We start from the raw sequence: 24,416 nt of genomic DNA on the forward strand, positions 1-24,416 counted from the left end.
TAAATCATCCATCCGCGTCACTAACGACATCATCTCGTCAGCCAACTATACTCATCGAACAACCGATGAAACCGACGAAGAAAAATTGGAAAAAATACGAGCAGAGAGAGGAAGGTATATAATTAAATGAGACAAGGTCCCCTCCTTCGTGGTTCCTGATTTGCATGGAGGGAACCGTAAGCAAGAGGTCGGCAATTCGAATCTGCTACTGAATCCAATTGTTTCAGTGCTCTGCAGTATCGCCGTTTTGTGCTCGAGTGTACTCGTGTCTGGCTCGAGAATCAATCCACTCCGCGATAAAGTGTCTGAATCTTGAAAGCGAATGAAATCCATTGTCTGTCGTTGTTTTCGGTGTACACGGGACAGGAAACTTGGTTGCATGCACGCCGAGGATCACGAGGATTGCACTCCCGCGTGCTCCTTCGTGTCATCAAAATTTCAGCCCCGTGAATTTTCCATGACACTCGTCTCGCAGAAATTTTCCATCCTTTGTACGCTTCCTTCAGGATTTCCAATGGACGCTTCCGACAGAGAATGCGTTCGAACTTTAAAGCTGCACGAGAATTTTCTGCGACGAGAGAGCTTCTCGATAATTTCGTTATCGAGGAGAGAATGATCCGAAGATCAGTGTTTAGACGGAGTGCAATCCCGTGAAAGGGTGTTCGATGATTGTTTGGTAACATATGCGAAACGAAGGTTGTCAATTTCTGAAATCTACCGCAAAGAAAAGAGCAGTTGAAAGCTGATCGAGGGAAACAACTTCCGGAATCGCATCCAGAAACACTAAATTTTTATGGACGAGTATCATTTTCGTGCACTTTCAAAATTTCCGATAATTTTCAGCTGCATTTCAACCACTTTAAAAAATATGAGAAGATCCGTTACTGGTGATCTACGATTTTTTATTATTAATTATGACGATCATGATAATTTTAATGAAAAAAATAATTTGGAACTTCTCAATTGCTTTTTAATTCTTCGGGAAAAATTTTGGATGCCTTCAGGAATAATCGTAGCTGAAATAAAGAATTTTTTAGCAATCCGGAGAATCGTTTCTGTCACATGGGAATGGTTCTATGGATAACTATGATCAGGATGGTCGTGTCTGCGTGTGTGACGATTTACGATCATGATCGTAGAGGAATCGAAGAAGAGGACGGTTCAGCGACAGCTCATTAGGGTTTGATGGCGTACGATAACGAAAACTCGAGAATTCAGGTCGACAGGGATGCGGACTGTACACGGTTTCGAGTGGAAGCTCGATAGGCGAGTAGTATACGCCTCTGCTAAGTAGTAAGTAGACAGAGTCGCTGACAGGCGACGAGAAGTAGTTATTACACACACAAGTCAAAGATTTGCAAAGTACCAGGTATGTGTGCATATGTTCACGTGGTAGAACGGAGGGTGGAACTTAATATAGTCGAATGCGATCGCGTTGCGATAAAGAGGGTGTATTTGATCCCTGACCGTGTTGGCGAAAGGCAATTTTCATGGTAATGAACTTGGGGGATAGTAATACCTGGAATAGGGACTACACAGTTCGATGATTTCATGGCTGAGTTGATAGAGCGCTAGATTTCCACCGGAACCGACCGGTGTTCGAATCCTGGATTGTTGGAAAAATTATTTCTTCCATTTTTAATGTTTCTTTAGTGTTTTCTCGAGAACAGTGGTGTATTTATAGTGATTTCTCTATGTTTAATAATAGTGACTTTGTTGTATTTAATTTGTATATTACTCTGATGAAAAAATAAAAATTACTATTAATTATCTACTTGGAGAAGATAGTTTGTAAATGAATATTACACTGAAAATACTAGATACAAAAGTGGGATCTCAGATCTGTGTTGAAGAAAGCTATAGTGTTGGAATATACTAGAAATTAGAATTCGAGTTAAAAACTATAACAAAAACACCTTTATCGCAACACACAGCAAAAACAACTACATCGATTTCCCGAAAATAGCAGGGGAAAAACGATCGCGTAAGAATACGATACACGAATATCTATAATAGTTGTGTACACGTACAAGAAGAAAAAGGGAAATCCTCAATAGAGCGGATCGAAAGTAGCAATACACAGACAGTGTTTTGTACGTCTAGTAGAGGCGAAGAGAGACACAGTTTCACTGCAAATTCGATGGGTAACGACGAGTAAAGCTTCTCTACCTTCTAACAGTTAAACACGATCTTCATTGCAGCGCCATTGTAGAGGTTCGTTCGATTACGATATTCTGATGAATATTCATGAAAATAATCTTTTTACCGTAGATGTCGCGCAAATCGACGAACCTCCGCGACAGGTCTACCAACGTATACACATACACGATGTATATATCGGTAACCGGGGCACAAGTGTACGCAAATATAAGGTGGATCGCAGCTGGAGAGGGTGGTAGGTTGAAAAGGGGGTGGTAAAGCAACGAGGGGGATACTTAACTACTCGAGCTATTGTCCAACGATCGATTTGCACGTGAGCAGGAGTACTATCACTCTAATAATAGGCCGATATGCGCGCGCAAGTGCCTGCTCGTGATTTCGTTACATTCCAAAGGGACCACGAACAGATCTTCTCCGATCGAACTTCCAAAAGTTCACCAGTCACCATCCACGAACCACGTATGGCATTTCTTCCCGGAATAAATCCAAGAAGATCTCTACAAACTACAGCAAAACACCCAGTAAACACGGAAAACATAAATCGGAGTACAACCGAAACGTAATCAAAAATCGCTATCGATTTCTCATCGATAGCCAAACACGTGTCTATCTAACAATAAGGGAAGATTCTTGGAAATGGACAGGTCAACTCACGAGAATGTCTCCAGTGATCTCCGTCGAAAGGTGTCCGCTGGTTCGTGGAAATTTCGAAATTTCCTCGAGGTCTCGGGAAAATCCGAAATTCTGGCCAGGATCAGGCGTCGAGTCTCGATCTCTCGCTGCCACGCCCGGCCCGGTCAGCCGATCGAAAAGCAGAATGCAGATTCGGCTTCGCGCAATTACCTCGGCTCGACGGAAGGCCATTCCGCTCGGCACACGGGCCGGCAGCGAGAAATTCAGTTACAGCCGCGCTCCGGGGCGCGAGTAGAACGGTAAATTCAGATTCGATCCATTAGCGGAATCTCGCTGGGAGAATTAACTGTCCCGGTACGGGCTCGGACAATTAACGAGCCCAGAGGCTCGGGGTACTCGCCGCGTGTACGCGCGGAATCGAACGGCCGACCCTCGAAAGTAAGTTGGGACAGGCTTCAAGTTACGCCAGCCGAATGGCGTTACTCGATCCTGGCCTCGCGACATCGCCAATTTCCGATAGCAAGTTCCAGTTTAAACAGACCTCCAACCTATTCAACCGTGCTGCAGGCTGCATCGATTCTTTCGGCGCTGTAACTCCACGAATCCGTGCACCGTGCGTACGTGTGCTGTACGTGTGTTCTCGATGGACGACCCAAAGTTCTCGAAGGCCGTTACAGTGCGGAATTTCAGCGAAATTTGAAGGAGATCGGTGGTACAGCCTCGGACCTGTCTTGAGATTTATCATCCCCAGAGCTCCCGGTGGCGTGAGAGAGATTTCGCCCGGGGATTTATGGATTTATCGATCGATAAAACGCGAGAGCAGTTTATCGGAATTTTTTTAATATTTGGAAAAATGCTTGGACGTGGCAAAAGTCGAACTCCTTGAAGTACAGTAGCTAGTCTATATTTTTATCTCAAACTCTGAGAAAATTATTAGAATATAATGGAATATCATCGCGTTGTTATAAAATTCACGATGTTTATATTAAATTAAATAATCGCAGGGGATCACGTTAAGAAGAGAACATTAGAATAATATTTAGAAGCAAGGGCAAATAATAAATTTGCAATTGGTCAGGTCAGTAAAATTAGAGAGAAAGAGATCAAAACATGTCTACGTAATAATATAAACAATTTATAAATTTACACACGAGATACGATTTTTCAGATCTAATTATTACACGATATTCCAACCATAATAGACGATATAGATTATGTCCATCATCCCAGTACTCAAAAATCTCCTTCAAATTTCACTCACAACACGGTGCACCATCCTCAGCACCGAAACTCGATGCCAGCCTTGAAAATGTGTCCAAAAAATCATTACCGTCAGCCAGGTACCAGTATCCAGATTCCAAGCGTACACGAGGTGGTACGAGACCTCTGAGAAACGGGTATAGAGATCGAGAGAGGCAGAGAGAAAGAGAGTGAGAGAGAGAGAGAGAGTGAGAGGAGGCGAAACCGCGAGGCACCGACTCGGTGCAGTGAGGCCCCGAGAAAGACTCGTGACACGGTTTGGGTGTCGTGAGATCACGTGGACATCGTGGGCGCAGAGACCTGGACGACCGGCGTGGGCCGTCAGCCTAAGATTTCGGGGACGGGGTGTGAACCGAGGACAAAAATCACGCACAAAAAGAGGGGGCTAGAAGAGAAGATTTCTAGAAGTGAGAGAGGATTCTGGGTGGTCCTACCTTTCACGTCATCGTCCTCGATCGTCGTGCTGCTGTCGGTCGATTCCTTCACCTGAGAGCCATCGCCCTTCTTCGTGATGATGCTCCGACCTGGAGCACGCAGAGCGTTTCAGTAAATCGGCATTGACTGCGTGGATAGTGAGCGGAAACAGTGATTGAGAGTAAAGAGACAGATAGATAGACAGATGGAGAGCAGAGAGTGGAGAAGAGAGATTAGAGTCAGATTAGAGCAGTTGGCAGAAGTAAGGAAGCTGTTTGGATGTTACGGTTATATCGTCTCACAGGGACAGATCACAGCGAGTAGAGCACACAGTTGCACGTTGAGGCCGACGTGGGATCATTTCTGGGCGTTCAGGATTGATCGGGATGGTGGTCGAGATCGAACAAGTCGAATAGAAGTCGATGGCGATTCGTAGCGATCAAGATAGACAGAGGTGCGTAGACAGAGCGTGAAGGAGGATGGAGAGTTCCCAGTAGGACGTCCCAGTTCCTACTTTGGTCAAGCTGCGAAGCAACCGAGACAGCGAGAAGAGTTACATCGCTGCTGAGAGCGGAGATGAGACAGTGCTAGTGTGATCCGTGACTCGCGTCACAGGTGCATCTTCGCGTGTCTGTTTGTGCTGAAAGAACGATGCAGAAGGGGTCGAAGAAGCTTTAAGAAGCTGCGCCGAAGAGTTGATCGATGGCTTAGTAACAAGGTCGTTGAACACGAGCTTGTTTGGATGCTTCCTGCGAGGCACGTGATTTATTCCAACTATCAGAAGCCGTTCCCGTGGAAACGCGCTCTAAGAGGCAGTAAACGTCGCGGTGAAATTGGAACCAAGTTCGGGAACAATGGAGGAGAGAGCGCATGGGAACCACCTATCCTCCATTACATGCTTCCTCCTTTCTTTCTTGCCACACAAAGAACGCTCGTTGATTATGGAACGTCGTCAAAGAATTAAACGTTACACGCTGTAACGCGAAATTTCCTCGAGGAAGAAGGAGGTGGAAGAAATTGAAGAAAGAAGGAGAGAAAATGGAGTCCTTGTCAACACTAGAACCACTAGACTAGTCTAAATTAAGTTAGATCTTTATACATTCGTTTATTCACCTTTGTTGTACTAGTTCAGTTCGATCTAGATGTACCATAACTATGATACATGAATTTAGGTATATCACAGGTCGATGGTTCTAGTGTGAAGTAACAAAGTTTCGCACGAGTGTATCTCGATCGCTAGATGGGATTACAGAGATTAAGTTTGAGAAAGAGAAAGAATTGAGAGAGAAAGAGAGAGAGAGAAAGAATTGAGAGAGATGTCTGCTAGGAGGAAATCCTTCGACGTCGAAGAAACGTCGTTGGGTTCCCTGCATGATCGAAGCGAGTCGATCGATTCGACTTTCAACCGAGATCGACGTAACGATCCTTCCAAGATTATCCAACATTAAAAATCAACATCTTCAAATATCCTTACTTACCATATTACAATAATCAACGTCAAATTTATCAACAACACCTGGGAATGAGCAAGAAGTCTTCATGGATCGATCCGGATGCATCGTCACGTCGATCTGGTCAGCTACAACAAGAAGATTCTCTATCCGATCGTCCATGCTATCTAATCACAGTTCAATGTATCCAAAAGAATCGTCAGGCAAGGGAAGAAAGAGACAGAGAAGAAGCTACCCCAGATGTTGGCTAGATCTTTAAGAGATAATCGATCAGTCGGTCTAACTTTCCAGACAGAAGAAGCTAGAAGAAGCTAGACAGAAGATGGATGCAAACCGCAGAGAGTATACGAGTAAGACAGAGACAGAAGAATAGAGAGAGAGAGAAAGAGAAAAGTGGTAGAAGAAAGAAGGAAGAGGGTAGAGAGCGAGGAGGTGGTCAGACAGGATGTTGGGGTGTAGAACGCTAAAACGTGGTGCACGTGTTCTGCATGCTAGACAAATCGTGATCAATGAAAATCCGAGCAACTCTGCCGATGCTCTCAAGACGACTTATCGGTGCCAGGAGTGAGGGAGAAAAAACAATGGTCCTCTCGTCTTTACCTTCTGACTGCTCCTCTCGAGAGCTCGGCTTCGTTCCGTGCCAGCGAAGCGTCGCGACGTTTCACAAAAAACGAAAGAAAGAGGGAACAGAAAAGAAAGAACAGAAATAATGGTACCATAAAAATTGCATGCTGAGCGGCGTGCGATTGCGTGTCATTTTTCGGGGGTGAGAAACGTTGGAGTCGAAAGGTCAGGCCGTTTCTGGCCACCTCGTTTGCTCTTATAACAGTGTGGTTCGTGTCGTTGTATTCGGGTGTTATCCTTCTCCTCGGCTAATCTCGCGTGTGCGTGACATATTCCTCGTCAGCCATATTACCGCACGTCCTCGATACTTGGATCGCGTAGATCATGGAACCAAGTGCTATCGATCGTTGACCAAGCGAATCGTTGAGCAGATACCTCGTCGAGTATCGATAATTATCGCGGATAATCGAGGGATAAGTCTGTTCCGTGGATTGAATTATCATAAACTGACACTGTCTCTCATACCTATTCGACATCAGTATAAAAGATTCAACGCTTAATCCAGCAGCCAAATAACGAGACAGGCTACCCCTAAATTGGCTGGCTCGGAGCAGTGGCAAATTAAAGAATTCATCAGAGGTGCCAATTTATGGTAACTCATAGCAGGCACGATGGCTCCCGAAAGCACCCTGCCACTCCCCTAACTCATAAAAAAAACACCCCTTAACCTTGCTTCCATCTTCCAACCCGACCTTCCCCCCATCCAAAATTCATTACCCAGCCAGGATTGAAGCGACCGCTATCCGGAAGCTTTCAGGCCCCACCGTGCTCTCGTCTGTTTCAATAAAAATAAGAAAACAGGTAACCGTAAATGGATGCCGGGAAATTACGGGGCGAACGCGTGACTCTTCCCGTCACGAGGGGTTAAGAGGGGAAAATTGAATCACACAAGGGGGACGCAATTATCGTGAACGTCGTGGCTCAAAGAAGGCGAATCGTCTCTACGCGCCGCCTGAATAATTTACCGTCGGGAAAAGTGGGAAAATTGAAGGGAACAAGATGGAAGGCACTCGGTTCCGACGCCGGTATAAATACGCCAGCGAAACTCCTCCCCGGGGGTATAATATCCGTATACTTTCGGGGCTGAACCCGCGCCACCGGAAACGCGCCGACTTCCATGCAGTCCGCGTATTCTTATCCCCATCCGACGCTAGGCACCATGGGTAAAGTCGTTTCGCGTTGAGTATACGACGTCCTTTTTATTTTCCGCCACCCGATTGCCGCGAAATTATATTTATATCGCGACTGTATTTAAATTGGATTCTAAATCGAGGCAATATCGAGCAATGAGTGTTGTACTTAGTGGTAAGTGAATTAAATGGAACGTAATATTAATCGAAAGTACGGTTAATCGATAAATAAAGATGTAATATTACTTTTGCCAGCCTTAAGGAGGACCTTTCGCTGAACTCACTAGCGCCACCGTGGCTCGTAACTCCGATAAACGTACCGTAAGCATCGTATGTGTATCGTTGAATAATCTACTTTTACCGACGTAATCTTCGAATTTTCTTTTTATTGCGTGTACCATATCATTTAGAATATTTATTCTTCGATTCTGGAATGACCTTTTTACTTGGTACTTTGTTACAGTTTCGGCTGGAGGATCCTCGCGCAAAGTCGGCGAAGTTAGAGAAAGAAATAACAAGGAAGAAAGCGAAGTGCCCGGGAGAAGTTTCGGCTGGTTGGAAAAAGCGATCATCGAAAGTAAAATTGGCAAGAATTTGTATGCATTAAAGTTCCCGACTACAATCATCCGGCGGAATCGAGGTGATTTATATGTTTGCGGAGACTCATGTTTCATGCATGAAATGGTACGTTGGAAATACTAGAGTCCCCTAGGACGCGGGATATACCTTTCCCGGCAGGCATTCGCGAAACATAGATATCAAAGTTTCGGAATAGAATTTCGTCGGGTGTCGGGGAAGTTTTACGAGTTAAAAGACCGGGTGTCTGCCAGAAATCGAGCGGAGACGCGTCGCCTCGACGCGGAGGAACCTCGTAAATGGACGTTTCGGCGTGAAAACCGGCCTTTCTGCCGTGCTGCTGCTCTGTTGATAAGAAATGCGAGCAACGGGGCTAGACAGCGGAGAACCAAGCGTGAAACGAAATAAAAAAAGCGAGGCGGAAAGCGCAGCCATGCCAAATGCGACGCGGGAACGATTGTCCGTGCGGAATATCCCTGTGTCTCGAGCCACGTTCTGAAATTGTTCGTTTAAAAATTACTCTCCACGTTCCCATTTCAACTCCAACCTCGAGTAACAATTTTCCCCTTCGTCTCGAACTAATCCACACGATCGATCGCGGAATAACCGACAGTCTAGATGACTAAATTCAAAATTTTCCAAGGGTCGATCCTCTGATGCAGGCTTCGCGTAGTCGAAATTGAAAGGAACGTTTCATCTGGGTCGTAAGGTGGCGCAGAGATTGCGAGGTAGAAATTGCGATAGCGCAGCGTCTGCCAGAAGCGGCGATAAGATCGTTAATAGCGAAATCTGTTGGCTCGCCGAGCTATAGCCGGTGGTGGGGATGACGCAGGGGGCGCGTGGTGGGAGTGGCGACGAGCGGCGGTGGGGAGGAGCCGAAGGAGTGGGGGCACGAGCCTTGAACAGAGGACCGGCCTAATTGTTTCGAACAGCGTAGCAGAACGATCGACTCGATTATCGGAATTTCCGACGGACGGTATCGCTCGTTGTTCGGTTTCAGCGTGTAAGTCAACTCCTACGGCACGTGTGTGTATCTGTGTCGTGAGTGGTGTGCAAGCACGGCTTATCGTTTATCGGTTAGATGCATCCTCTTTCGGTTAAGAGCGGCGAAAGATTTTTCTTTCTATTGTTCAGAGATGAAGGGTGTCCTTGCACCTCCGACCCACTTCGCGTACCTTGTCAAAAAAATCAGTCATAAATAGATAGATAGACAGAGAAAGAGAGAGAGAGAGAGAGAAAGTCGAGATAGATAGCTAGCTAGCTAGCTAGCTAGATAGATAGATAGATAGATAGATAAATAGATAAATAGATAGATAGATAAGTAGATAGATGGATAGAGAGATAGAGAGAGAGAGAGAGAAAGAGAGAGATAAATAGATAGATAGATAGATAGATAGATAGATAGATAGATAGATAGATAGATAGAAAGAAAGAGAGAGAGAAATAGAAAGAGCGAGAGATTGAGAATAAGGAAGGTTCAGAGAGAGAAAGAGAAAAAGAAAAAGAAAAGAGAGAGAGAGAGAGAGAGAGAGAGAGAGAAAGAGAGAGAGAAAGAGTAAGAGAGATCTATCGTTGGCTCGCGTTCTCTCGCGCGGAAAAACCGAATTCACTCCGAGATTCATGGATTCGTTCCCGACGCGGAATTCATGAATTCTTTTTTGCCCGACGGAAATTTATGGACTCGTTCCCGGTTTATATTTATCCATACATACGCACGTATACGTATACACACACGTATATAGGAAGACGCGTGTTAAATATAAATGTACCCTCACATAAATTCCGACGACGTTTAGGTGCGCGTCGACGCCTCGAGATTTATCGATCCGATGAATTTTCGAGAGGCCGCGCGGAAATCGCGGTGAAAACGATTCCTCTGAAAAGAGTTTCCCGCGGAAGAAACCCGATACGCGATACACGAGTAACATCCACCAGCCGAGGAAAACTCCAATCGGGGACAAGAAGCACGGCAATTTCGATTCGTAAATGTTTTCGATTCCCGGCCCCCGCAACGGAAGTTGCCGCTGTCTCGCGACTGCATTCGCGGCACGGAGAAATAAAAATACAAGGAAACGGGGAAAAACGATTTTCGGCTTCTATTATTCCCCGAGGCAGAGTCCAAGGCGATTATCGAACATCGATAAACGCGACCACCAATTTTCAGTCGTTCACCGCGCGGAGGTGCGTCCGCGAATAATTCAGCCGAGACATTTTCCCCCATTCTCCCCCATTTTCCCCCATTTTTCGCCATTTTCTTATCGATTTTCGATCGCCGATGGCCAACGGACGATACAGAGGCGGTTCGAAAAGAAGACTCGAGAGAGAACGCCAGCCACGAATACAGATTTCGAATACAGATTTCGAATATAGAATTCATCGGAGAGTCATGAATGAAGCGACGAGATCCGCAGTGTCGATCGATCGATGATCGTTTCAGAGGGATCGGAGGGAAGAGAAAAGAAAAGAATGGTACGCGTTTCTCAGCTTTCATTACGAAGAAAGTAACGACGAACACGCTCGAGAGAGAAAGGCAGACTTCGTCGGAGACGGATCCGGCGAATTTTCTCCATTTTCTCTCGAATTGCACGAGACAGAAGGCAGCTCGTCTCGTCTCGTCTCGTTCTCGCCGAAGCGGAAACGTCGATTGTTGCCTCGAACGTCGGCCATTCTTGCCTGCGTCGTACCGCAACCACGACGACGACGCTCACCGAAGCGGAAACGTCGATTGTTGCCTCGAACGTCGGCCATTCTTGCCTGCGTCGTACCGCAACCACGACGAAGACGCTCTGCATGGGCGAGTTGTTTCTTTTCCGCGAGTGATCTTGCCGGGCGAATAGCCCGGGATTGCTGAAAGGATGAGGCTCGTGACTTCGATCCTGTGGCGAATGGCCGAGCGAACGAACGAAGGAACGATCTGATGGCTGATCGGGTTGATAAGAGAGTTCGTGGTGAGAAGCTTGAGGACGAATTGCGATGGCGAATTAACGTTACAACGATGTTCGTCATTTTGCTCTTTCCAGTCGTCTCTTCCTTACGTTCTTTCTTATTATTGTTGCGTAGAATTCCACGTGAAATTGATCAATCGTACCACGCCAATACCTCACCATCGGTGAGAAATTAAGGGAAGGTAACGTTCTCGTGGCGGAAAACGCGGGGGAAAGGGAGAGGGGAGCGAGAGGAATAAAAGTTCCAAAGGATATCGAAGATCGAGAGGCAAAGTTAGCGCGATTAGATAAATTTAATTAAACTTCCGTGAACTGAAACCGGCAGAGCGAACGACAGACTCGAAAGACAATATCTCGAGGTTAATTATACGTCGGTAGCCTCGAGGCGACTCGATTAAAAGAGAGGAGTGATGGAGAAAAGGGGAGAGGGGAAGGGAGAAGATCGCGAGGGAAAAAAGAAGGAAACGAACGATCGTTGGCTGTCTTCGAGTTGGTAATTGAAACAAATTGCCAGCGACGCGGCGACGAGAGCCGGCACTCTCGTTCCTACGCCGACTTCCGGAAGGAAATTGTTACATGGTAATGAAAGTATTTGATCGTTCGCGCGATAAGCGCGCCACCGCACGCAAACCTCGAAAAACTCGCTCCGTTTCCTCTGCCGCGTTCAAACCGTTACGAATTTCCACCATTAACAAGCGACCGCTTTCAGATTACCATCTTTCGAGTCTTAAATTATTCCTCGACACACAAAACGTAACGCAACGTAGGCGAATCGGTGGAAACAATGTCCCGACGTAACGCGATTTCGCGTGGAAATTCAAATTTCTCATTTCCCGTCGCGACTCTGCTGATAAGCTTAATCGCGATCTTCGATCTCGAAGGTACAGGAATTTTAGAACAATCGCATAATAAGATTACGGTGATAACAATAACGAACAAAACGTTTTGTACGAAGTTATTTATTTCTTCTAATTTTCGTTTTCCTTCCGACCCGTTCAAATTTCCCGCGCTAGAACGTTACCTTCTGATCACTGCCTATCACCCACTATTCGTAAGAACCCGGTTTGAATAATCGTTCGGAACAATCGTGTAAATATATTTATTTCCAATTCTCGTATTCGTTCCAACCTATTCAAATTTCCCGCGCCAGAACGTTACCTTCCCAGCATCGCCTGCGACCCACTCCCGCGAGAATCCGGCTTGGGTCACGGATAAAAGCCTACCAAAAAATCTCTTCGTTTCTCACGAATCAACCCTTGACCCGTGGGCCATTTTGTAACTAGGCGTTACCAACACATAGCTCCGCTACGTTTGTCCCCCTGTCGTGTCCTACCTGATACTACTTCGAGCGTGAAGTGTCCCCGACGATGTGTCTTTTGCACAGTATATATATATATAAATATATAGACGCAACAATAAAATATATAGAGACAAAGAGATCAAGAGACAGAAAAAAAAGAAAAAAAAAGAAAAGAAAAATTGGTAAACGAGACAAATGAAAAAAGAGACTGAACAGAATTACACACAGGCTCTATAATATAATCAGACAGTGATAATCGTGTTCTGGGGGAGCAAAGAGTGGCGCTCGTATCGCGTTCCGAGTGTCGTCTCTACGGATGCAAGATGCTCATCTACTGTTCGACTAAACTCTGGGTGAAATGCCGTTGCATTCTAGGGGAATTTCTGGCGACGTATACACTGGTTGTGTGTCGTGGCTGTGTCTGTGGGGTGCAAGTACACGTGTGCGTGCCACACATACGCGCACCTGCGTCCAGATGCATAGTACGAATGGTATATATACGTGTATCGAGCATCTAGATTCAAGACGAGTATACCAACAGGGAATCGTTCTTGTATACAGACGTACACAATATACAGACATGGATTTGCGTTGTAAATATTCATACTTCCTATTTTGGAACGTTCTTTCGGATATGACTTTCATCCCTTTATTCTTTTTCCTTTTCACTATTTTTGTGCATCTTTTTTCTAATTTTTTGGTAAATTTACAGGATTTTCGACTATAATTTGTTACAGATTCGTCGGGTTTTAAATTGATTTTAAATCGAAGTCTATAGGTAGCTTCGCGGATATCGATGAAAGGTATTTCGCGAATTTTATGAAGAATAAAAATGGTTCGTTTTTCTTCTTTTATTTCCCGTTGTTTTTTCATTTTTTTTTTTCCTTTCTTCGTTAAAAATATGGAATTTTTGTTCGCGTCGTTCCAAAATCCGCGGCATGAATACGAGACAAATAGAAAAATGTGGGGCACGGGGTGTGTTTCGCATTTCGCTGTCTCGTTGACAGAATAGAGGCGCTACAAAGTGGTCAGCAATACTAAACGCACAATAATCATTCGTAGGCACTATTCGTCAGTGGACCTAAACAGTTGTGCTCGAGCCGGTGACGCGATATTTCGCAAACGATGTCATAGTCTCCTCCTCAAATTGCACTTTCAAATTCGACGAATTCGCGACGAACATCGGCCAAATAAAAAGTCCGAATTAAAATTTCTAATTACACACAAAAAAAAAAAAAATAATATCATTAGAATCTCATCCTAAACGAGATTAAACGTTCTTCAATTATTAAAAAATAACCTTTCGCTAAATTTTTCTCCCGATCGATACCAATGACAAGATGATACCAGAGACAGTATATGCGCGATAATTTACATCGTGTTATTTAATTTTTAAATACCTTTATTGCGATTCATTTTCCGTGCTTCGTGCAACGAAGAAGGAAAAGAAGACAGGTATAAACAATTAAACAAATTAATTTAAATTATCGTGATTATCGTGATCTCAAAGGTATCTCTCGAGGTTTGCAAAAATAAATAACGAGTATCAGAAAAATTATTTCTCCCTGTTAATTTAAAATCCCGTTTATTTAACAAATGGAAAAGCTCGCGACTCGGAACGCAGAGAAACGAGAGAAACAAAGGATGAAATGAACGAATGACTGATGGCGATCGATGATTCCTCGCCGACGGCGATCCACGAGATCCCCTGGATCGTTTCGAGAACCTTCGCGTCGCTCGAGATCAAATCGTTCGTCGATCACTCTGATCCCCGTTAATCGAACTTTTGCTCCATCTCGGGAATGCGTCTCGAAGCGACGAAGCATGACTCTGATGATGAGGAGGAAACTGCTTGAGTCCACTGCGACGACGATTCGCGTTACCCAGAATTCCCCAACCGATACTCTTCGAATTCCCGGTTTCGGGACGAAAATCCCCTCAAAAAATATAAAAAAAGACACGAGAGAAAAGTAGGGTCGAAAAATCGAGAAGTGGATCATTAATTCCAGGAAATATTCACACGATGCATTTCTGGATAACGCAGCACAGTCCTTGCAGGATATGAGGTGCGAGCCAAGTGCATCGACTATGAGGTACACGAGGTGTGAATGAGTATACCATGATGGTTCACTAGTGTGCAGAGCGAGCGAGGATGAAATTTGTCGAATGGGAAACGTCCCAAGAACCAATGAGATCGATCGTGAGATCATCAGGAGTGTTCCAGGATCCTGAGAGGCGTCGTGCATGGGCCGTCGAGAAAAGAAAATTTCGTGATGCTGTTAACGAGAACGAATTGTCTTCCCATGAAGATTTTGGGCTCAATTTCACCTCGCTGCTCCGGTCGCCCAAGTCTAGAGGCGGGGATTCACGCAAGGGGCTCTAATTCGTTCGGTGCACGAGCAGGAGTGATCTTTGGTGCTTCATTCCGTGGCCTCCGTAACTTTTGCGTTTGACCATTTCGCACGATTTTTTGGTCCACGTGTGCTTTGCCCGAAAATTTTTATGGGACCTTCAAATCGACAGAATCGCAGAGCTGTTACGCACTAATCTCCGTTAGCAGTTCGAGAAGTCTTTGGACAGGGGGTATTTCTTGTGGATCATTTAGTTATTATGGCAGTTTTATTTTTGGGCTCACTACTAGTATCGAAACATCGAAAATAACTTCAAAGATGTTCGACAGTGTGAATTAGAAAATACAGAGACACCTTGTATATCAAATACGAATGGAAAATTGAAGATTTAAAAATTCGATTTTAAATAGATCTCTGTTCCAAAAAGCTGCGAGTATTTCTCATGGATCATTTAGTTATTATGGCAGTCTTATTCTTGGACTTACTACTAGTATTTGTATACAGAGAACGAAAGACACGATTGCAATTAAAAGAATAAATTTGACTAACTATATTTTCATCCGAAACATTGAAAATACCTTCAAAGGTATTCGACAGTGTGAATTAGAAAATACAGAGACACCTTGTATATCAAATACGAATGCAAAATTGAAGATTTAAAAATTCGATTTTAGATAGACCTCTGTCCCAAAAAGCTGCCAGTATTTCTCATGGATTATTTAGTTATTATGGCAGTCTTATTCTTGGACTTGCTACTAGTATTTGTAACAAAGAACGAAAGACACGCTTCCAATTAAAAGAATAAATTTCACTATCATGCAATCTCAATTGTATCGCGAGATTTTCATCAAAAACATCGAAAGTACCTTCAAAGATATTCGACAGTGTCAATTAGAAAATACAGAGACACCTTGTATATCAAATACGAATGCAAAATTGAAGATTTAAAAATTCGATTTTAGATAGACCTCTGTCCCAAAAAGCTGCCAGTATTTCTCATGGATTATTTAGTTATTATGGCAATCTTATTCTTGGACTTACTACTAGTATTTGTATACAGAGAACAAAAGACACGATTGCAATTAAAAGAATAAATTTGACTAACTATATTTTCATCCGAAACATTGAAAATACCTTCAAAGGTATTCGACAGTGTGAATTGGAAAATACAGAGTCACCTTGTATATCAAATAAATGCAAAATTGAAGATTTAAAAATTCGATTTTAGATAGACCCCTGTCCCCAAAAGCAGCTCGATTGCCCAGGGGATAGCTTTGCGCGAGAAAAGGGGAAGAACCGCAGTGGAATGGCGTTATTTTATTCTCGCGAAACCCGGGAAAGACCCTCGACCGCCTTTGTTCCGAAAGCGGAACATCCCTCTGCCCTTCCTCATCCGCTGCGAAGTTCCTGCAGCGAAATCAGTGCGTAACACCTCGGCCGGGTGCCTTCTCTTAAACCCGGCCATTGTAGCGACGGGTCGTAAACACTCGTGTTTGTCACGAGAACAAAGAGGAATGGCGTGGATGGAGGAACATCCAGCCTGTTGTCTCGGTACAGGGAGCACCGTCTTAATAAGCGAAATTATAACGTGCTGGGCCACGTCGTGAAGCACCTATTGAAAAGAACGAAAGGGCTGATGAACGGAACCTTTGTATAAATTATATATAAATATATATATATAGAGAGAGAGACGTATATATATGTATATACAAGAGGGAGAGTTAATAACAAGACCGGGGATGAAGAACGAGGTGAGGGTTGTTTTATGGGTTATGAATTCTGGAACGTAAACAGATAGAATAATGTGACACAGAGAGAGTGAGAGAATGGTATAGAGAAATAACGGGCAGGTTGGAAGGGTGAAAACAGAGACAGATAGACAGAGTGAGAGAAAGAGAAAGAGAGACACAGGGTTGGGCGTAAAATTTAATGGGAGATATAAAAGTACTGTCTGTCGTGGTCCATGAAGCGCTGAAGAGGGCCGGAGGTACTTACCCTGTGCATCATACTTACTGGAAAAGTTCCTCGTCGCCAACATGGTCGTCAGAATAGCGCCCTGCGGACAAAAAAGAAACCGGCCACGATTATTCTCTTGCGTTAATCGAGAGCACCGGGTGCAAGAAGCGTCGCTTAGCTAGAGGGAGAGGAAGTCGTACGAATGGCTGAACCAAAGTTAATCGCCCGAGATAAGCTGCTCTCCAGCTTTTTCAACTTTTATCGCCGAGTCTCGCGGAGATTCGCCTCCGGAACACCGAGTTTCGGACTATGCTCGATTAATTCGGGAAATTTGGATTTGTTTCCTGGCTTCTCGCGACCGTCTACTCTGTTTCTCTCCTGATGTCTTCGATTCGGGGAATCTCGGGCTCTCTAAATCGGGACGTGGAAAAGCTTCTGAGCAAGAAATACTGTTATAGCGAGAACTAAATACTAAAATAAACTCTACAGTCTAGCTATGTGGGAGCCATCCCTTCCCTTCCCTTGCGTATTGTCTTTTGTCAGCGTTGTATCTATTGTATCTGTTAAAATATCTGTTGTATCCGTTTTCTGGAGACGTCTCCTGATTTGCGTGGCCTTAAATAGACTGCTCAGTTCTAACCATTTGCTCGTTTAATAAACATCTATACAGTTTTGCCACCGTTTTCACTGGCTACTATTTCTTTGCTTTATAATCCTTTAACGAACACGTACAGAGTATAGAATAAAAAATAAGTACAGAGTACGTACTCTATGTTAATATATTTAAAATATTATCAGTGTGTCGATAATATATCGATGGTAATATTATATTAAAATTAAAGATAGGGTGAAGATATTTTATACAAAGCCAATTTTTTAATTTTAATCTACGTATCTCAAAAGGTCAAGAATACAGTATAAAAATTCGTTAATAAATTATTACTTTGTTTCCTAACTTCTGTCAGTCAGTGTATACACTATGGAGTATAGGATATTAGAACAGGAAAGGACTCTGGTTAAATGAAGATTTTAAATAAAATTAATTAAAATTAATCAAAATTACCTCAATCGAATATTGGTTATTTACCAATCAAACAAATAATTCTACAAACAAATTATTCTCTATATTTCTATTAAACGCGTGTTTACCATAACTGTGCCAAACTCACTGGAATATTATTACAAACTTGTAAACTGCACCTCGAGTTACCTGCATACGTCAAACTGGAGTAAAAGCTATACATGTTAAGACTACTTAACCAGTCACTTTTCATCTCGCTATTCTCCAAAGAACCAAGGATACGACGTATCGTACCTAGACACGTATTAGCTCGTGAATTACAGCTGAATGAACTCGTCAAAGGCAGCCTCGCAAGCAGTTCATATTGCATTTGAATAGCAGAGTACGCAGGGCAGTTTGAATTTCAGATAATCACGTATTTATCAATCTCCGACGAACTCAAGAACTAAACTTATAATACAAAACCCTAGTTCTCACCAGGGGCAATCCCAACGCAAAATATTGGCCTAAAATTAACGACCTGGAACAGAAGAGTATCGGTCATCGATCGACGATACTTGACACATCTGTCATCGCCTTTGCACTCCAACAAGACTGAACAAAGATCGAGAAAGGAGTGCAAATACGAGATAATTCGATCTTCAATCGATCCCCATTATCACTCACAGATTCCACTCATAACCCAATCACACTCCCACCCAGCCACGCGAAAAATGCCAATGCATGACTTCGCCATTAGGACCCACCCGACAAGCCTTCAAACTCTCTTGAAAAGGTCCACCAAATCGATTGGAACACCAAAAGGGACCTGTATATCAGCTGCAACTAGCACAGATCATGCCAATTTCTCGCGCACTAACATTCAGCACACGTATATACGAATGAACGCTGCAGTCGCTGGCTGCAGCTTTTTTGTGCGACGCTGATGGCACTTCCGGTCGCTCGTATTGCACGTTATTGCAACGACGAACTTTAGACTAGGGACACTCGATACTCGTAGCGTCGTTTCCCACCGATAATTCCTCGTGGCCCAGGAATTCCATCGTTATCGTCGTTTCACCGTGATCCTTGCAACGCAATCGGTGGATTAACCCTTTCGGTACGGAGGAGCTGGCCGCGGTTATACATTCGTGGTACGAGGAAGTTTTCCACAAGAGTGGTTGCACTGGAAGCCACGAAAACGTGTTTCGCGGTATTCATAGAAATTTCGAGCGTGATTAACACTAAACTTTTCATTCGGATCGCGACAGTCATCGGTGACGTTTCGCGGATGACGCTAGAGGACGTTTCATGGCTGCCGCCAAGGGGCGGCAGTAGTACCGAAAGGGTTAATAGGCCGCCATTGATTCCTGACCCATCGTGCCTTTTAAAAGTACCCAGGGAACGTTTCATGGCTGCCGCCAATGGGCGGCAGTAGTACCGAAAGGGTTAATAGGCCGCCATTGATTCCTGACCCATCGTGCCTTTTATCCGAATTAAACACCGTTCTCGTGCAACTGTTACTCCGTGGTATTACGCGATAGAGCGATCAAGAATCGTGTCCTTTGTTGGTTTAGAAGATGGCGGGATCGATACGTCTCATTCATCGTTGATGGCTACCGAAGTCGCTTTCTTTTTTCCCGTTTTCTATTTCTTTTTTCCTTTTCGTTGTTGACGTATACGTCTCCTCGGAGAGGGTCTTGTTAGATCATATGACGCAGTAAGTTCGATAATTCGGTCGGGCCAAGGGGTAGACGCAATTATCGGAGAAACCGGAGGACGTATTTGTCGGAAATGAGATTTTTAATGGCTGCTTATGACAGTAATTACGAACGAGTGAGAGACTCGTTAGACCTCTGCGAGGTCGACACTGATTTCGTAGTTTTATTTATGAGACGGATAACGAGCTCGCGTGTTCTTCTTTGATGGATTATAAATAACGAAATTGTCTGCCATTTCGGGGGATCCCCTATTTTCTCGCTTCTGGAAATTACTTATTAATAAATACTTACTAATAATTAGGCAGCCATTTAGGCATTAATAAATATTATAATTAGGTAGCCATTTCCGAATTCTTGTATTTTCGATGATGAGTCGGTTATGCAATTTCTTACAATTCGTGGATAAGGATTTTTTAATTGTTATTCTTTTTGGTAGTAAGTAGACACTAATTTCTTATATCGTTAGATATTTATTTCTAAATTTTTATTTTTCGTATACCATCTGGTTATTGATTTTTTACTATTCCTAGATATCGGTATCTTAATTCTTATTTTCCCGGGTGCCAAATTTCTTGTATTTCTTTAATGCCTATTTTTAAGTTCATATTTTTCTGAATTTTTCTGAATATTTAGGTATTGACACTAGTATTGTATAGTACACTATAGTACTCTATAGTATAATACTGTGTAATACACTTGATACTAAATATTAGATACTAATTTCTATAATTTCCAAGCAAATAAGCGCTACTTGCTTCCAACCCCCAGATACCGATCTTAAAATTTTTATTTTTCTACGTACTTTCTCACAATCCTTAGATACCGATAACCGAAATAATTTTACGAAGAAGACGAAAAGGGTACCACGATTCCCCCCAAAAAATTCTCATTCCCAGCGACAAAAATCGAAAAAAATCTCGCCCAACTTCTCCTGCAAGGAGGCGTAAACACGTTCATTGGCCTAAACAACCGGATAATTAAACAACGAGAATTACGAAGGTACACAGGCCCTCTCTCGTCGGCGAATTCCTCGGGAACCGGAAGCGCGTCTGGTCGGGTAGGGGGTGGGCCGCGACAAATACGAGCGAACTAAAGCAAACAGAGCTAATAAGAGCGGCTGCGATACAACGTTTGTCGTATCGTTCGAGCATCCAGAAAATATTTACGACAAATATTTGCCGTGAAGGCAGAACAATCGATTTCGATTAGAGGCCGGCTTCTATTTTCGTCGCCGTAATACGCGGCGTGTATTTCAATTCCGAATATTAAACACGTCCACGGCCAATTTTAATAAAGAACCGTCGCGTTCTTTCACGCCGCGTGTATTTCAATTCCGAATATTAAACACGTCCATGGCCAATTTTAACAGAGAACCATAGCTCTTTTTCCACCCTCCCCATCCCGGTTCGCCACTCGTTAAATATTCATGCGATACCGCCTCCACCGTTTCTTTCCAGCTAACCAAGGCCCGATAAACCACTATCAATCCCTGCGTTCAATCGGAACAATTCCACGGATTAACTCGGCGCAACTTTCATGGGTTGCGATGGCCCATGGTATACAGGGTGTCTGAGAAATCGTGGTGCAACAGGCAAGCAGGCGATTAATCACGTGAAACGGAAATTTAGAATAAGGAGTAAATTCTTCTGGTCTAGGTGGGGTTCTTCTATTCAAGAAAGTCGTATGGAGGAATGTATAATGAGCGCGAAATTGTACGACAATGAAATTTGAAAGAATACACACGCTAATTGTAAAAGAAATTCAGGGAATCTCGTGGGTGATTTAAAAATGTGTTAAATAATTGTTATTAATTAAATATGTTGACTCTGTGAATATATATTCGTAATGGAAAATTAATAATATTTTGAATTGCATGTATCATGGAAACTTATATCAAGGAATCGTTCATATTATTACAGTCTGCAAAGATAATTAATTACGAAATTTATTATTAATAATAAATTGTTCGCGAAAAAAGTTTATAATAAAAGTAAAAGGATTAATGAATTGTTGATTATTATTTGTAATTGTAATACTTATGTTAAAATGTACTTATAACTTTCAAAAAGTTTATAAATTATTATACTTATTGTTAGTGACAAATTAATATTGTTAACAACAAATTGTTAACGACGTAAATTTATAATAAAAGTGAGAAAATTAATAAATTATTGGTTATTACTTGTACTTATAACGTACATATGTAAAACTGCACATATAATTTGTAGAAAAGTTTATAAATTATTGAACATATTGTTAATAACAATTTAATATTATTGTTAATAAATTGCTCGTAACGTATATTTATAGTAAAAGCGAAAAAAATAATAAGTTATTGACCATGAGAGCTGAAAATTAATAATTAATAAAATCCGCGAAGTTCGAAAATTCCTGATGGGGGTGGGGAACTCGACTGATCGGCGGTTATATAAAGGGCGACGCAACGCAGCAGAACTCATTTGTCGGTTCGGTTTCGGGAGTGAAACATCTAAATTTTCGTAGTCCGCGAGGGGTGGGGGTCCGACATTCCTTAATAAGTTCAGCCCAAACAGTGATTTTAATTAGACAATCAGCATTCGTTTCTTTACCTGACACATGACAAGTCTACCTTTACTATGCAGTTATAAAAGTTCATAAATCAATCACAGAAATTGAGTAATTTGTTAATTTTTCTCTAAGTCCATATAAGTTTGTCTGCTTCATGTAAAAGAATGTAAGTTTTCATATTAACATAACCTTCAGTTGTAATTAAATAGTGTAAGATATAAGCCACTGTTTTTTAATTTTTTATTAGTGATAGCAGAGCCTGGTTGTAAAAGGACAATGTTCTATTGAAATAAGCAGGCAAGTGCAACAGGAGAAAAATACTGGATTTGTGGAATATCACCAACATAGAGCCATTAGATTTAGACCAAAGAATTATTTTTATGGTATGGAAAGATTGAAACATTAATACTAATATATAAGGTATGATATTTCTATTTTATTCTAGGTCGGTTAGCCATATGATATGCAGGACAGAAATATTTGGTGGTGAAATAAAGATTCATAAAAGGGAGATGGTTTAATCGGACAAAAAGGAATAAAATTAATTTAAGTGATGCCCTCTTACAATAACAAGATATAGAGAATACAGTAAGATTGAAAAGTATGTTGTATTCCTGATCTGAATAAATATTAATATCAGTGGTCAAAGTTACTCATCATCGCTAATGTATTAAGTTTCAGAATGATAGATCCAAGATATATAAAGAAAAGAGAGATGTTCAAATGAAAGCAGACAGAAGAGGAAATGTATATTACATGGAATCAAGAAACAGAAAAGAGGCAGCATGTATATCAACAGAGAAAGATGTGTGGCATAGATGTGCAAATATGAGTATGATTGAAGAGATGGAGAATGAACAATTGATAATAATTTTAAAAGGTAAAAATAAATTGAACATAAAGTGTTAATGTTGCTTTAAGACAAATATTTGTAGAAACGCACAACAGAACTTTGAAACTATAAAAACAATGTTAAAAGGAGGTAAAAGGTAAATCTTATATATTGATGATTATTTGAGAGTTATTATTTATCTTGCTTTTATAGGAAAAGGGCCAGACAGCTGAGACTATAAAAATATTGGTAATATTGAAAGAAAAACAAACTGTCAAGAAGTTGAAAGATACATATATGCTTAGAAATGGAGGTAAGTTTGCGAGAGAAGACCATCCAGGTGTGTTTAAATCAAAAGGAAATAAAATATGATTTGATTTTAGTCAGGATACTGCAGTGCAATGGAGTTGCTGAGGGAAAGAACAAATGCACCATAAAGATGATAAGGATACTTGTTCTTAAGTTGAATATATGAAATTTTTTAAATCATTTTTGAAACATTTTTAATTTACTTGAATCTACTTAAATCTTTGAGATTTTGTACATAATGATATTTCAATAAATGATAATAAAGTATTCAAAATTGAATGATTTCTTCAAAAAATATTTTAAATAGATTTTTATATAAAAACTAATGATTTTATATAAATGAAAGAAATGTGATACGTATAGAGCAAGATAATATAGACTAAATAAGAACTAATTATTAATAAATAATGAATAATTCAATTGAGAAACTTGATGGAACTCCAACTTCTTTCATATCATCAATATTATCACCTGCTTCATCATTAACATTATCATTATCATTATCATTTTTATATTTTTTTTGTCTTGTTTATTACTTGGTCTGACGTGATTCGGATCTTTATTTATAATAAAAATACCTATAAACTGTACAATATACGAATATATTACAGAATAATTAGACTAAAACCTTTTTATTTATACGAACTCCACTTTGTCACTAAAGACTCTTACGTTGATTTTAATTTTATTAATTCTAAACGTTTTTGTCATAAATATTAAGCACTTTCTCCATTGTTATTTTTGTAATATTTGTACAAATGAAACATATTTATATTTGCTTCATTGACATTAATAAACATAAGAGACGTCGTTTGATATTCTACATCGATACTTTAGCACATAGCTATTTCAAAGGCCACATTTTCCCGCCACAAGAATAACGGTTACAGTCAACATTCAGTTGGCGGCAAAGCGGGCATACCGGTAACAAATGGTGGAATATTCTCGCGCGTCAAAGAGAAACATTAAAGATTTCTTCAAAACATTTCGTGAAGCAGTGATATCGGCGATTGTTGTTCCAATTGCTATAACTAAAAGAATATATATTTACGAGCAATAACGCGACGTGTCCAGTATTAGTTCGCGACAATGCACGTGTAGGTTACGTTTGCAACATTATCCTAATATTTACGAACAGAACACAGTAGAAGTATAAGAAATTGTGAAAAATTTACGAAGTTCAAGATTACAAACTGTGAACATTTCT

The 24,416-nt window shown here is 41.7% G+C and overlaps 1 protein-coding gene across 22 annotated transcripts in view; it reads right to left on the reverse strand.

Moving 5' to 3' along the window:
• CaMKII (Calcium/calmodulin-dependent protein kinase II) overlaps positions 1 to 24,416 on the reverse strand; it is a 228,280-nt gene that overhangs the window by 33,974 nt on the left and 169,890 nt on the right. For 11 of the 22 annotated variants that reach the window (XM_017910430.1, XM_017910429.1, XM_017910427.1 and 8 more), the window contains exons 10-11: positions 16,840 to 16,900; positions 4,488 to 4,577 (exon numbers count right to left, since the gene is read on the reverse strand). In XM_017910430.1, the coding sequence (XP_017765919.1) occupies positions 4,488 to 4,577; positions 16,840 to 16,900 (151 nt within the window). The remainder of the gene's footprint in view (positions 1 to 4,487; positions 4,578 to 16,839; positions 16,901 to 24,416) is intronic. The other 11 variants (XM_017910432.1, XM_017910431.1, XM_017910425.1 and 8 more) reach the window with 3 other exon arrangements.

This window comes from Eufriesea mexicana, unplaced genomic scaffold (genome assembly GCF_001483705.2).
Source record: "Eufriesea mexicana isolate 0111107269 unplaced genomic scaffold, ASM148370v2 scaffold100, whole genome shotgun sequence".
Taxonomy (NCBI): domain Eukaryota; kingdom Metazoa; phylum Arthropoda; class Insecta; order Hymenoptera; family Apidae; genus Eufriesea; species Eufriesea mexicana.